We start from the raw sequence: 13,782 nt of genomic DNA, 5'->3' as shown, positions 1-13,782 counted from the left end.
TATGTTGAAGCATGTTCATAATCTGTGAGTTACATTTCCTGTTGACACCCTCCTTGATAATACAGTAATATATTCATGAAAGACAACAATTCGTCAGTGTCTAAATTGATAGGTCTTATGTTTCTAAAGTCTCATCCTCACAAGCAGATCTTGGCAGTCACTCATATGTTATCCCCGGAAAACCCTAAATTAAAAGATACATTTACGACATTTTGCCCCTTGAAAAATGTGATTCATAGAAACACTGCGTTGAAACTGATCTCAACACAACTTATATAAAAGCATATTCAGAAATATTTTAAATATTGTCTCTAGTCCATCTTTCTATGGGCTACCTTCAGGTTATTGTAGGTTAAGGCTAGACATTTTGAAGTTGACTCTTATCACATTTACGTTGTGCTTGTGTATGTTCCTCTCTCAACCCAGTTTTAAGTGAGCGTGTTCCATCAATGAACCACGCCTCGCGCCGCACCGTAAAAGTCCGACGGCCATATTGACTGACTGCATCTCCTCCTCCGCGGTGAAACTGGCTCAGTCGCTTCATACATAGCGGGGTGTCTAACGGGAAACAACCCGGTCTATTTTGGTCGCGTGGGATTTAAAGTAGGCTACCCAGTGGGCCCGGGGAGACAGTTTACCGTTTTCAGAACGCAGTTCATCAACTGAGGTGAGTTTTTAACGGGTGCATTTATTCGCTGGTGGCTCCTAAACAGCTCAGAATAAAGGGAATTTGCTCTGTGGTCGACCATAGCTGTCGTAATGTAGACTTGTTACCAAGATAAACCCGCTCCAGTAAACTATAATATATGTGCTCTCTCTATAGGCCTATTGGTATTAATCCCGTCTTTTTGTAGTTGTGAAAACATTTGGTATAATGTTCATTGTTTCATTCAAGGACATTACTGATCATACGGTCCATCGACCATAGAACAACTTTTAAGTGTTAAACATTTCAAAAGTTCTCTAAGTTACCAGTTAAATGTCACTACAGTTGTCTGTGACCGAACATCAAACTAATTGGTAATTTCCATTCACCTTAACGTTACATTTAATTCACTTTAGGCTGTCATAGATAAGGCTTTCAATGTCCAGTGGTAATTTAGGATATTTTTTATCTATGAGATTAATGAAAGTAGGCTACTACCTGGTTTGTTTTCATGACAACTGTGACATGCCCTCCTTTGAGGCATAACAAAAACAACGGTTTGCAACTTTGTTGCAGGGGCTGATTACACGTGTGCAGTATTTGTAACCATTTCTTGTTACATTGTAGCCTATTTTGGGCTCTCGCGACCAAGTCCCCAAGCTGGCCAGTGGAGTGTTTTCTGTGGTTTTAGAAATGTTTTGTCGTAGTAGCTTAATTAAAATTCCACTTGGCTCCGCTCAGCGACTAATACTATAGATTCTACAAAGGACAATATGGGTTAATGTATTTTTTGGGGGCAAACATGACCTTGAATATCACCACTCGAAGTGCGCGACCTGACAGCATATAACGGTGCTTGTAAAGCCATCTGGCAGAAACAGATGCTATGATGACGCTTTTAATTAGTCCTGTCACAGTGGGACACCATATTTTATTGGCCATTGTCCCTGTCACTCAAACCCTCCTGTTGCTCAGTTCATCCCTCCTGTGGGGCTGCGTTACAACCATAGAAATAGATAGAGGACTCATCTTTATCTGGGCCATTATAGAATGTGTCAGCATGGGCAGCACCATTGAGGCTACAACACATAGCAATTCCCACCCAGTTTACTACTTTGACTACTTTAAAATAGTGGAAGCATGTTGGAAGCTCTCATGCCCATGCTAAAATAGCCATCATTCTCTATGGTTACAACTCATTTAAGAAAGGACTTACCAACATGATCCTTTTTACTGCAGGTTTTATGTTTCTTCCAGTGTGTTGAATAATGCTGTGCCTGCGGAAGTCTTGGACATGGACACTGTCTCCTCCAGTTGAATATTGGAAGACTATAGTACATTTACTATTTATACATTAAACATTTATACATTAAACATTTATACATAACCATCCTTTTCTCATGGTTATGCAACTGAACACAACACTGATCATATACTTGTATTTAATGTGTTCAATTTCAAATGTCAGACACTTTTTCTTTCACACACCGCTGTACAGTAAACCTATAGAGGTAGCAAAGATAGGGCCCTGCTCTGTAACAGTCTGTACAGGGTGTTCTGAACCAGCATGACTGACATCGCTGGCAGGGTCACAGACTGATGCTATCTGGTTACCTTGGCGATGCATTTGGTTTCCCAGCGGCCTCAGGGAAATCCCATCCCTGTCATTCCAACGAGATTACCCTGAAACAAAGGACTGTATTAATCAGGAAATGAACCAGGCAATACAGGATATTACAATAAAACACTATTTGTTATGGTTAAATAGGTAGGGGATGGTTCACCAGACTCTGCTCTCCTATGGCTGTATCAGTAGGGGGTTGAATTAGGCCTTACACGTTGTCACTCATGTGAGCCTTTCCTACAACTTTCCAGAAGTTGAAATGCCTCATAAGGAGAGCCTAGTACAGTTGTTGTTGTCACAGCTGTTGTAATGGTGCTACATATCATTTGTCTGTATACCCTCTGTAGTGTCATTCACACCACAGCTGGAGATGTTGCCATCAGCTCTGTAAACACACACACTAAACCCACTGGCACATGTGTTTAGCAACCTCTTTGCTCTTGCTTGTACAACTGCAGTGAAAGTGTGAAAGAAGAGGGAGGAGGGAAACATGATTTGTGAGGGGTACACAGACAGGGTCTGGAAGAGGCTTGTTACTGTGAAGCATGTCATTCATTTTATGAGCCCTATATGCCATGTTCTGTTACGCTACTGCATCAGAGAGAGAGAGAGAGAGAGAGAGAGGGAAGGGAGAGAGATAATATATGTATGTGTGTGGAGAGCAGAGCCTCATTGTCTCTGCATGAATGGTGACCTGGAAGCTGTATCTGTTTGAGAGTGACCCTCCGGCTTTGGGTGAATAGAGGGGTCAGGTAACACATTATATATTTTCTCTGCCAGGCAGGTTTGAGTGAGTTGGCTTAACAGTTTGTTTGGCACCGGATGCTAGTTTATGACCACAGAGTCACAGGTTATGGCTGCCCTGAGGTGGGTGGTGAAGTCACAGGTCAATAAAATATATATTTTTCCCATAACCTGTAGGCAGGTAGGACTTGGGTCTTAATGGATAGTTCAGATTTTCTGCTCTTTTCTATATCCTGTAGGGACACAATGTATGGTATGTACTTTTCTGTAAGTTTCTCACTCTCAGGTGGCACAAATTGCGATATGGGGAAAGGGAATGGGCAGGGTATATTAAATACTGTAGTATTTACTATAGTTTAAAAAAGTAGTGTTTTTGTGGACATTACTGTATTATTTACTACAGTTTACTATATAATTCTATAGTAAGTACTGTAGTAAACTATAGTATTTTTTTCCATGTGGGTCTCTGTTATATAGTGTTAATAATAACGGTTCTGCTCACTCCTCCAGGCGGTGAAGCCCAGGGCGAGGCAAAAAGGCGGAGGACGTTTTGTTTGCATTTTCTCAGCGGAAGGGCAAGGCCGGAGAGAGGACAAAGATGCCCAAACCGGTAAGACTCACCTCAGGAGAAAGGATACAAATAAAGATGTATAAAGGAATATAACAATATTCACAGGAGAAGTGAATGTTCAGGTTATGTTGTGAGATTTCACAATGTCTTTTCCACCTCAACACCTGAGGCTTTGTCGCAAAGTATCAGTCAAACCATGCAGGAATCACAGCCACTTGTTAAAACACATCTAACCCAACTGTAACAAATGCTCACATACACATGCACGCACCCCCCTCCCCTCAAACAAGCACACACACACAAACAAAAACGCACACCAAGTACAGACACAGTCCTGATTACCCACTTCAGACCTGTTTGTAGAAAACACAAAGCCCTCTTTCTACTTTGTTGAGCAACACACACACACAGGCTTCTTGTGTCTCTAACAGGCTCAGAGCTTACAGACAGATAGACAGATAGACAGACAGTCTCCCTGTGGTCTAGATCTTACATAAGCGCTGTAAACCCTCTACTCTACAGACATGGCTACTCCATCACACACATACACACACGGGAGAGGAATTAGAATGGGGCCACCTCCACTTCTTGGAAAGGGGAAGAGGAGAGAACGAGATGGAAAGTACAGCGATAAAGAGAGTGGGAACAAAAGAGAGAAAGGCAGACAGAGACTCAGAGTGAGGGAGACAAAGAGATGGATAGACAGAGAAAGCTAAAGACTGAAAGGGAATGAGAGATGGAGAGAGAGGAAGAGATTGATAGAGAGACCTTTGTTCACATTTTGCTGATTGGGCAATACATTATCCAACTAATCCCCAAGATGCCCTTAGGGGAAAGATGTTCATCAGACATTTTTATATGTTAACATATTGTTAGACTAAATGCATTGTATTACCGTGGCCTGTCATTCAGACGTTTTGTTGTCTGCACTTACTGTAAGAGGTTCTGTCTAAGTGACCCCTCCAGATACACTCCACAAAAAGACATGGTGAGAGTAAATAATGCCTCCATCAGGTTTTTGGGGAGCGAGGCAGACAGGTCTGTTGTGTTCTTAAAAGGGTGGATATAGGGACCAGAGACTCCATTAAATCAGTGGGTTTCTGTGTAGGACCCTTTCTTTCTTCTGGGCATGTTTTAATGGGGGATTATTCCTCTAACATCACTCAATAGGTGTCCAAATGTGTGCTTTCTGTCTGCTGTAAAGTGGTTCCTTGTTAACTAGATTTGGAGGGACAACCTATGGGAGGACACAGCAGGGAGTCTAGGGACTGAATAATATTCTCATAGGCTCTGCTTGGTTAGCAGTGTCTTTGTCTGTCTCTCTCTCGCTGTGTATGAGTACTTGTTTGTTTGTTGTGTGTGTGTGTATGTGTGTGTACTTGTCACCTTTTACTCCACACACAGAGACGCATACAAAGCTCGCCCTCCATTTGGCAAATCTAACCATAACTCTATTCTCCTGATTCCTGCTTACAAGCAAAAACTCAAACAGGAAGTACCAGTGACACGCTCAGTATGGAAGTGGTCCGATGAAGCAGATGCTAAGCTACAGGACTGTTTCGCTAGCACAGACTGAAATATGTTCTGGTATTCAGTCACCGGCTTCATTAATAAGCGCATCGTACCTACATATCCCAGACAGAAGCCAAGAATTACAGGCAACATCCGCACTGAGCTGAAGGCTAGAGCTGCCGCTTTCAAGGAGCGGGACACTGATCCGGATGCTTATAAGAAATCCCGCTATGCCCTGAACCATCAAACAGGCAAAGTGTCCATACTGGACCAAGATCAAATCCTAATACACCGGCTCTGACGCTTGTCGGATGTGTCAGGGCTTGCAAACTATCATGGATTAGGAAGGGAAACCCATCCATGAGCAGTGCAGTGACATGTGCCTACCAGATGATCTAAATACCTTCTATGCTCGCTTTGAGGCTAGCAACACTGAACCATGCATGAGAGCACCAGCTGTTTCGGACGACTGTGTGATCACGCGCTCCGTAACCGATATGAGTAAGACCTTTAAACAGGTCAACATTCACAAGGCCGCAGGGCCAGACAAATTACTAGGACGCGTTCTCAGAGCATGCGATGACCAGCTGACAAGCGTCTTCACTGACATTTTCAACATCTCACTGACCCTGTCTGTAATAACTACATGTTTCAAGCAGACCACCATAGTCCCTGTGCCCAAGAACGCCAAAGTCATTTATACAGGTTACCATCGGCCCGTAGCACTTACATCTGTAGCCATGAAATGGTGCACATCAACACCATCATCCGCCCCAACAGATCCACAGATGACACACTCTATTGCACTCCACCCTGCCCTTTCCCACCTTGACAAAAGGAACACCTATGTGAGAATGCTGTTCATTAAGTACAGTCCAGCGTTAACACCATAGTGCCCTCCAAGTTTATCACTAAGCTAAGGAACCTGGGATTAAACACCTCTCTCTACAACTTGATTCTGGACTTCCTGACGGGTTGACCCAAGTGGTGAGGGTAGGCAACAACACATCCGCTACGCTGACCCTCAATATGGGGGCCCCTCAGGAGTGTCTGGTTAGTCCCATCCTGTACTTCCATAACTGTGTGGTGTATGACTCCAACGCCATCATTAAGTTTGCCGAGGACACGATGATGGTAGGCCTCATCGATGACGATGAGACAGCCTAGAGGGAGGATGTCAGCAATCTGGCAGTGTGGTGCCAGGACAACAACCTCTCCCTCAATGTCAGCAACACAAAGGAGCTGATTGTGGAGGGCTGTGTGTACGGCCTAGTACATCACTGGGGCCGAGCTCCCTGCCATCCAGGACCTCTACACCAGGTGGAACCAACAGGACCCTGAACAGCTTCTACCCCCAAGCCATAAGACTGCTAAATAGTTAGTCCGGGTAGTTATTGGTTAACTATCTACATTTACCTTTTTTGCACTAACTCTTTTGACTCATCACATACGCTGCTGTTACCCTTTTATTATCTATCCTGTTGCCTAGCCACTTTATCCCTACCTATATGTACAGTTGAAGTCAGACGTTTACATACACTTAGGTTGGAGTAATTAAAACCCGTTTTTCAACCACTCCACAAATGTCTTGTTAACAAACTATAGTTTTGGCAAGTCGGTTAGGACATCTACTTTGTGCATGACACAATTAATTTTTCCAACAATTGTTTACAGACAGATTATTTCAATTATAATTCACTGTATCGCAATTACAGTGGGTCAGAAGTTTACATACACTAAGTTGACTTTGCCTTTAAACAGCTTGGAAAATTCCAGAAAATTATGTTATGGCTTTAGAAGCTTCTGATAGGCTAATTGACATAATTTGAGTCAATTGGAGGTGTACCTGTGGATGTATTTCAAGGCTTACCTTCAAACTCAGTGCCTCTTTGCTTGACATCATGGGAAAATCAAAAGAAATCAGCCAAGACCTCAGAAAAAAAATTGTAGACCTCCAAGTCTGGTTCATCCTTGGGAGCAATTTCCAAATGCCTGAAAGTATCGCGTTTATCTGTACAAACAATAGTATGCAGGTATTATCACAATGGGTCCACGCAGCCATCATACCTCTCAGGAAGGAGACGAGTTCTGTCTCCTAGACATGAACGTACTTTGGTGCGAAAAGTGCAAATCAATCCCAGAACAACAGCAAAGGACCATGTGAAGATGCTGGAGGAAACCAGTACAAAAGTATCTATATCCACAGTAAAACGAGTCCTATATCGACATAACCTGAAAGACCGCTCAGCAAGGAAGAAGCCAATCCTCCAAAACCGCCATAAAAAGCCAGACTACGGTTTGCAACTACACATGGGGACAAAGATCGTACTTTTTGGAGAAATGTCCTCTGGTCTGATGAAACAAAATAGAACTCTTTGGCCATAATGACCATTGTTATGTTTGGAGAAAAAAGGGGGAGGCAAGCTGAAGAACACCATCCCAACTGTGAAGCACAGGGGTGGCAGCATCATGTTGTGGGGGTGCTTTGCTGCAGGAGGGACTGGTGCACTTCACAAAATAGATGGCATCATGAGGGAGGAAAACCATGTGGATATATTGAAGCAACATCTCAATACATCAGTCAGGAAGTTAAAGCTTGGTTGCAAATGGGTCTTCCAAATGAACAATGACCCCAAGCATACTTCCAAAGTTGTGGCAAAATGGCTTAAGGACAACAAAGTCAAGGTATTGGAGTGGCCATCACAAAGCCCTGACCTCAATCCCATAGAACATTTGTGGGCAGAACTGAAAAAGTGTGTGCGAGCAAGGAGGCCTACAAACCTGACTCAGTTACACCAGCTCTGTCAGGAGGAATGGGCCAAAATTCACCCAACTTAATGTGGGAAGCTTGTGGAAGGCTACCCAAAATGTTTGACCCAAGTTAGGCAATGCTACCAAATACTGTGTCTGTAAACTTCTGACCCACTGGGAATGTGATGAAAGAAATAAAAGCTGAAATAAATTATTCTCTCAACTATTATTCTGACATTTCACATTCTTAAAATAAAGTGGTGATCCTCACTGACCTAAGCCAGGGAAATTTTACTAGGATTAAATGTCAGGAATTGTGAAACTGAGTTTAAATGTAGTTTGCTAAGGTGGATGTAAACTTCCGACTTCAACTGTTCATATCTACCTCAATTACCTCGTACTCCTGCAAACATATCCTGTTGCCTAGCCACTTTATCACTACCTTTATGTGCATGTCTCCCTCAATAACTTAATTCCTCTGCACATCTATCCTGTTGCCTAACCACTTTATCACTAACTATATGTACATAATTACCTCAATTACTTTATTCCTCTGCACATCTATCCTGTTGCCTAACCACTTTATCACTAACTATATGTACAAAATTACTTCAATTACTTTATTCCTCTGCACATCTATCCTGTTGCCTAACCACTTTATCACTAACTATATGTACATATCTACCTCAGTTACTTCGTACCTCTGCACATCGCCTCAGTACTAGTACCCAGTGTATAAAGCCAAGTTATCGTTACTCATTGTGTATTTATTCCTTGTTATTATTTTTCTATTTCCCTTTTATTTCCCCTCTGCATTGTTGGGAAGGGTCCGTAAGTAAGCATTTCACTGTTAGTCTACAACTGATATTTTTCTATTGGATGTATTTTTTTTCTACCTTTTTATTTAATCTTTATTTAACTAGGATTTGACTAGATCTGTATACTGCATGTGCGTGGATTGTAAGCATGTATCACCATTGTAGAGCTATGGTGTGGGGTGCAGTTGGACTTGATGCATTATTGATTTATTGAGGCGTTTTGCAGGTTGCCCCTCTGGTTCATCTCACTACTCTCTGCTCCACACCAACACGCTTGTGCCCGCCGGCCACGCCACACACAGTCAGGCTTTAAATATTTCATAACCCAGTTTTCATTAATATAATCACACACAGTCAGGCTTTAAATATTTCATAACCCCGTTTTCATTAATATAATGGAAATTATCCAAGACACTAAATCTAATTATCAGGTGTGAAGTTCACTCACCAATCCCCTCCCTCCCTCCACCTCTCCTTAGCCCACACACATAGTAAAACGTAAGCTCTACATAATCCTCCACTCCCCACTTCTACCTTCGCTCTCCCCGTGCTCCTAATTTTCTCTACCTTTTGATGTGCTTATAGTCCTCCCCTCTCTATTGTCTCCCTCTCCTAGTCTCTCTGGCCAGCTCTCTCTCCTTCCTTTCTCTCTCTCTCTGTCCTCCACCTCTCAGTTAGGAGGATGTCTCTTTTGCCCAGGCTGTGGGGATTAACTCTGTTGAACCTGGAGATAATGGGACTGCCTCGATGGAGAGTGGAAGGACGGGAGAGGCCTGAGGGTAGATAAGAAGTGGAGATGACAGGAAAGGCGATGAGAAGAAAAGAAAGGACTGGATTGGTGAGAGGAAGGCAGAGAGGAGAAAGGAAGAGGGGACAGGAGTGGTGAGTTATAGTGGGGTGAAGGAGATGATGGGAAGGTGAAGGGTGTGCCGGAGGAGGATGGATGAGGGGTGAAAAGGAGTAAAGCCCAAGTCTGGTCCTCTGCCTTATTAAAGCCCCTGGTGACCGGCTTAGCAACAAACAGCTGTGCATTTAATTAGGCCTGTCTGGTACTGAACGAAAACACACACACAAAGTTGCTTGGGTGGGGGATATGTAAAGGACTACCCCTGCTTTGAGGGTTACTGGAACAATGGCTAGAAATAGCCAATCAAGCATAGAGATGGTATCTGTTCTTCTGCCTGATTTTTCTAACCCATTTCCAATTTACTTCCTGACTTGGCTGAACAGAAACAGAATTGACCCCGACCCTAGCTAGCAGACGTGGCTACTGTATCTATAGCAGTCAGAGAATGAGGTTTCTAGTATTCACTGTGCACTGCTCTGCTCTCCATGTGGTTTGTCAGTTGGGGATTAGCTCCTATCACTTCTGAGACATCTTGCTCCGTCTGCTCTTCTCCTCTGTCAGTCTTGCTCCTTCCTGCTCAGTTTCTCTCGCTCTCTCTTGGTCTCAAATGCGCACACGCAAACATATTCAACTATTTCCTCACAGAAATAGCTATTTTTGGCTATAGGATGGGTATCACTGCTACGACACAAAGGAAAGGATATTTACACAGCTCCATATCTCCCTAACCCTCAGTCTGTCTCCCCTGTAGAGCATCAGAATTATCTCCAATACCAGCATCCACGCCACATCATAATTCTATGTATACAATAGATAGAACTGTCGTGTTCAATTGGACCACTGTGCTGAAGGGGAAAAAGTGGTCTACGTGCAAGACTTTTGAGGTCCTGTAGCTCCAATGTCAGAACTCCTCAGTGTCATTGTGGTCCATCGTGTTAATGATGCAGTGTTATTCATCTCCCAGCCTAAGAAGTTATTCCTACATAAATTGTTTTCTGTGCCCCCGGCAGTGTTTAAATCCCTGTTTAGAGGTGTGGGGCAGGTTTTTAAACATTTACATTAAACCATCCCGCAAGGTGTCTGCCACGTTGTTGCCCACCAGTGAAGCATGTACACACAGTGCGTACAGTACATCTGAACCCAGTTTTTGTCTCTTCTAGACAGGAGTCTGGACATGAACAAGGTGTACCTGTGATTGTGTTAAGAGGCTTTTCTCTCTGACCAGCCTCAGACAGTCCAGCTTCAGACCATCAGATGATGGACCCACAGCTAGCACAACACTGACGTGTGTGTGTGTGTGTCTATCCTAGTGTACTGTTGAAGACAACAGTGGTATGGTCTGAGAAAGAGAGCCAGAGACGTGTGTTTTCTATTTAGTTCTCTGGCAATACTGAGAGCTCCTTCCTTTGTCTGTGACTGCAGGTGTGTGTATTATTTGATGTACCAGGAGCTCTATCTAGCTCTATATACAGTCGTGGCCAAAAGTTTTGAGAATGACACAAATATACATTTTCACAAAGTCTGCTGCCTCAGTTTGTATGATGGCAATTTGAATATACTCCAGAATGTTATGAAGAGTGATCAGATGAATTGCAATTAATTGCAAAGTCCCTCTTTGCCATGCAAATGAACTGAATCCCCCCCAAACAATTCCACTGCATTTCAGCCCTGCCACAAAAGGACCAGATGACATCATGTCAGTGATTCTCTCGTTTAACACAGGTGTGAGTGTTGACGAGGACAAAGCTGGAGATCACTCTGTCATGCTGATTGAGTTCGAATAAGACTGGAAGCTTCAAAAGGAGGGTGGTGCTTGGAATCATTGTTGTTCCTCTGTCAACCACGGTTACCTGCAAGGAAACACATGCCGTCATCAGGGCGCCCAAGAAATTCCAGCAAGCGCCAGGACCGTCTCCTAAAGTTGATTCAGCTGCGGGATCGGGGCACCACCAGTACAGAGCTTGCGCAGGAATGGCAGCAGGCAGGTGTGAGTGCATCTGCACGCACAGTGAGGCGAAGACTTTTGGAGGATGGCCTGGTGTCAAGAAGGGCAGCAAAGAAGCCACTTCTCTCCAGGAAAAACATCAGAGACAGACTGATATTCTGCAAAAGGTACAGGGATTGGACTGCTGAGGACTGCGGTAAAGTCATTTTCTCTTATGAATCCCCTTTCTGATTGTTTGGGGCATCCGGAAAAAAGCTTGTCCGGAGAAGACAAGGTGAGTGCTACCATTTAGTCCTGTGCCATGCCAACAGTAAAGCATCCTGAGACCATTCATGTGTGGGGTTGCTTCTCAGCCAAGGGAGTGGGCTCACTCACAATTTTAACCTAAGAACACAGCCATGAATAAAGAATGGTAGCAACACATCCTCCGAGAGCAACTTCTCCCAACCATCCAGGAACAGTTTGGTGACAAACAAGGCCTTTTCCAGCATGATGAAGCACCTTGCCATAAGGCGAAAGTGATAACTAAGTGGCTCTGGGAACAAAACATCGATATTTTGGGTCCATGGCCAGGAAACTCCCCAGACCTGAATCCCATTGAGAACTTGTGGTCAATCCTCAAGAGGCGGGTGGACAAACAAAAACCCACAAATTCTGACAAACTCCAAGCATTGATTATGCAAGAATGGGCTACCATGAGTCAGGATGTGGCCCAGAAGTTAATTGACAGCATGCCAGGGCGGATTGCAGAGGTCTTGAAAAAGAAGGGTCAACACTGCAAATATTGACTCTTTGCATCAACTTCATGTAATTGTCAATAAAAGCCTTTGACACTTATGAAATGCTTGTAATTATACTTCAGTATTCCATAGTAACATCAGACAAAAATATCTAAAGACACTGAAGCAGCAAACTTTTTGTGGAAATGAATATTTGTGTCATTCTCAACTTTTGGCCACGACTGTACATATTACCTCGACTAACCGGTGCCCCCGCACATTGACTCTGTACTGGTACCCCCCTGTATATAGTCTCGCTATTGTTATTTTATTGCTGCTCTTTAATTACTTGTTACTTTTATTTCTTATTCATATTTTTTTATTTATTTAACTGCATTGTTGGTTAGGGGCTCGTAAGTAAGCATTTCACTGTAAGGTCTACACCTGTTGTATTCGGTGCATGTGACTAATAAGATTTGATTTATGAAAACCTGCTCCAGAGCACTCAGGACCTTAGACTGGGGTGAAAGTTCACCTTTTAACAGGACCCTAAGCATACAGCCAAGACATCGCAGGAGTGGCTTCGGGACAAGTCTCTGAATATCCTTGAGTGGCCCAGCCAGAGCCCGGACTTGAACCCGGCCCAACATCTCTGGAGAGACCTGAAAATAGCTGAAAATAGCTCCCCATCCAACCTGACAGAGCTTGAGAGGATCTGCAGAGAAGAATGGGAGAAACTTCCCAAATACAGGTGTGCCATGCTTGTAGCGTCTTACCCAAGAAGACTCGATTCTATAATCTCTGCCTGTCACGGCTGTCGAAAGGAGCAGACCAAAGTGCAGCGTGGTTGTTGTTCCACATTTTATTTAATCCGTGAAACTTTGCAATACATAAATAACTGAAATTGACAAAACAACAAACCGTGACACAGAGAGAAACAAACACTACTCAAAATATAATAACCCACAAAACCCAGGAAGAAAAACACCTACTTAAATATGATCTCCAATTAGAGACCACAAGGACCAGCTGCCTCCAATTGGAGATCAACCAAAAAAACAACAACATAGAAATAGAAAATCTAGAACTTAAACATAGAAATACAAAACATAGAAAAACACAAAACACCCCCTGTCACGCCCTGACCTACTCTACCATAGAAATAACCTCTTACTATGGTCAGGACATGACACTGTCAAAGGTGCTTCAACAAAGTACTGAGTAAAGGGTCTGAATACTTATGTAAATGTGATATTTCCATTTTTTTATTTGTTATACATTTGCACAAATTTCTAAAAAACCCTTTTTGCTTTTTCATTATGGGGCATATTGTGTAGATTGTGGGGGAAAAATAATAATTGTAGAATAAGGCTGTAACGTAACAATGTGGAAAAAGTCAAGGGGTGTGAATACTTTCCGAAGGCATTGTATACACCCGCCCCTCATACAGCCTCCTCCTAACTCTAACATACAAAACACATAGACACATACACCAGCCCCTCCTAATCGTATCTAACCCTAACATCCACAACACAAACATAGACCCAGTACTGTGTATACACACCAAACCCATAACCCGCTAATACTCCGACAGCCCGGTCCTGA

The 13,782-nt window shown here is 43.2% G+C and overlaps 1 protein-coding gene across 2 annotated transcripts in view; it reads left to right on the top strand.

Annotated features, from left to right (window-relative positions):
* Positions 1 to 497: 497 nt before the first annotated feature.
* LOC106582091 (radixin) overlaps positions 498 to 13,782 on the top strand; it is a 31,679-nt gene continuing 18,394 nt past the window's right edge. The window contains exons 1-2 of one of the 2 annotated variants that reach the window (XM_014164827.3): positions 498 to 667; positions 3,525 to 3,624. In XM_014164827.3, coding sequence (XP_014020302.1) covers positions 3,613 to 3,624 — 12 coding nt within the window. In that variant the 5' untranslated portion in view covers positions 498 to 667; positions 3,525 to 3,612. The remainder of the gene's footprint in view (positions 668 to 3,524; positions 3,625 to 13,782) is intronic. The other variant, XM_014164828.3, reaches the window with a different exon arrangement.

The sequence above is a fragment of the Salmo salar genome, chromosome 21 (assembly GCF_965601325.2).
Source record: "Salmo salar chromosome 21, fSalSal1, whole genome shotgun sequence".
NCBI classification, from domain to species: Eukaryota; Metazoa; Chordata; class Actinopteri; order Salmoniformes; family Salmonidae; genus Salmo; species Salmo salar.
The sequence above is the reverse complement of the archived record's forward strand: the minus strand, read 5'-3'. Positions and strand labels throughout refer to the sequence as shown.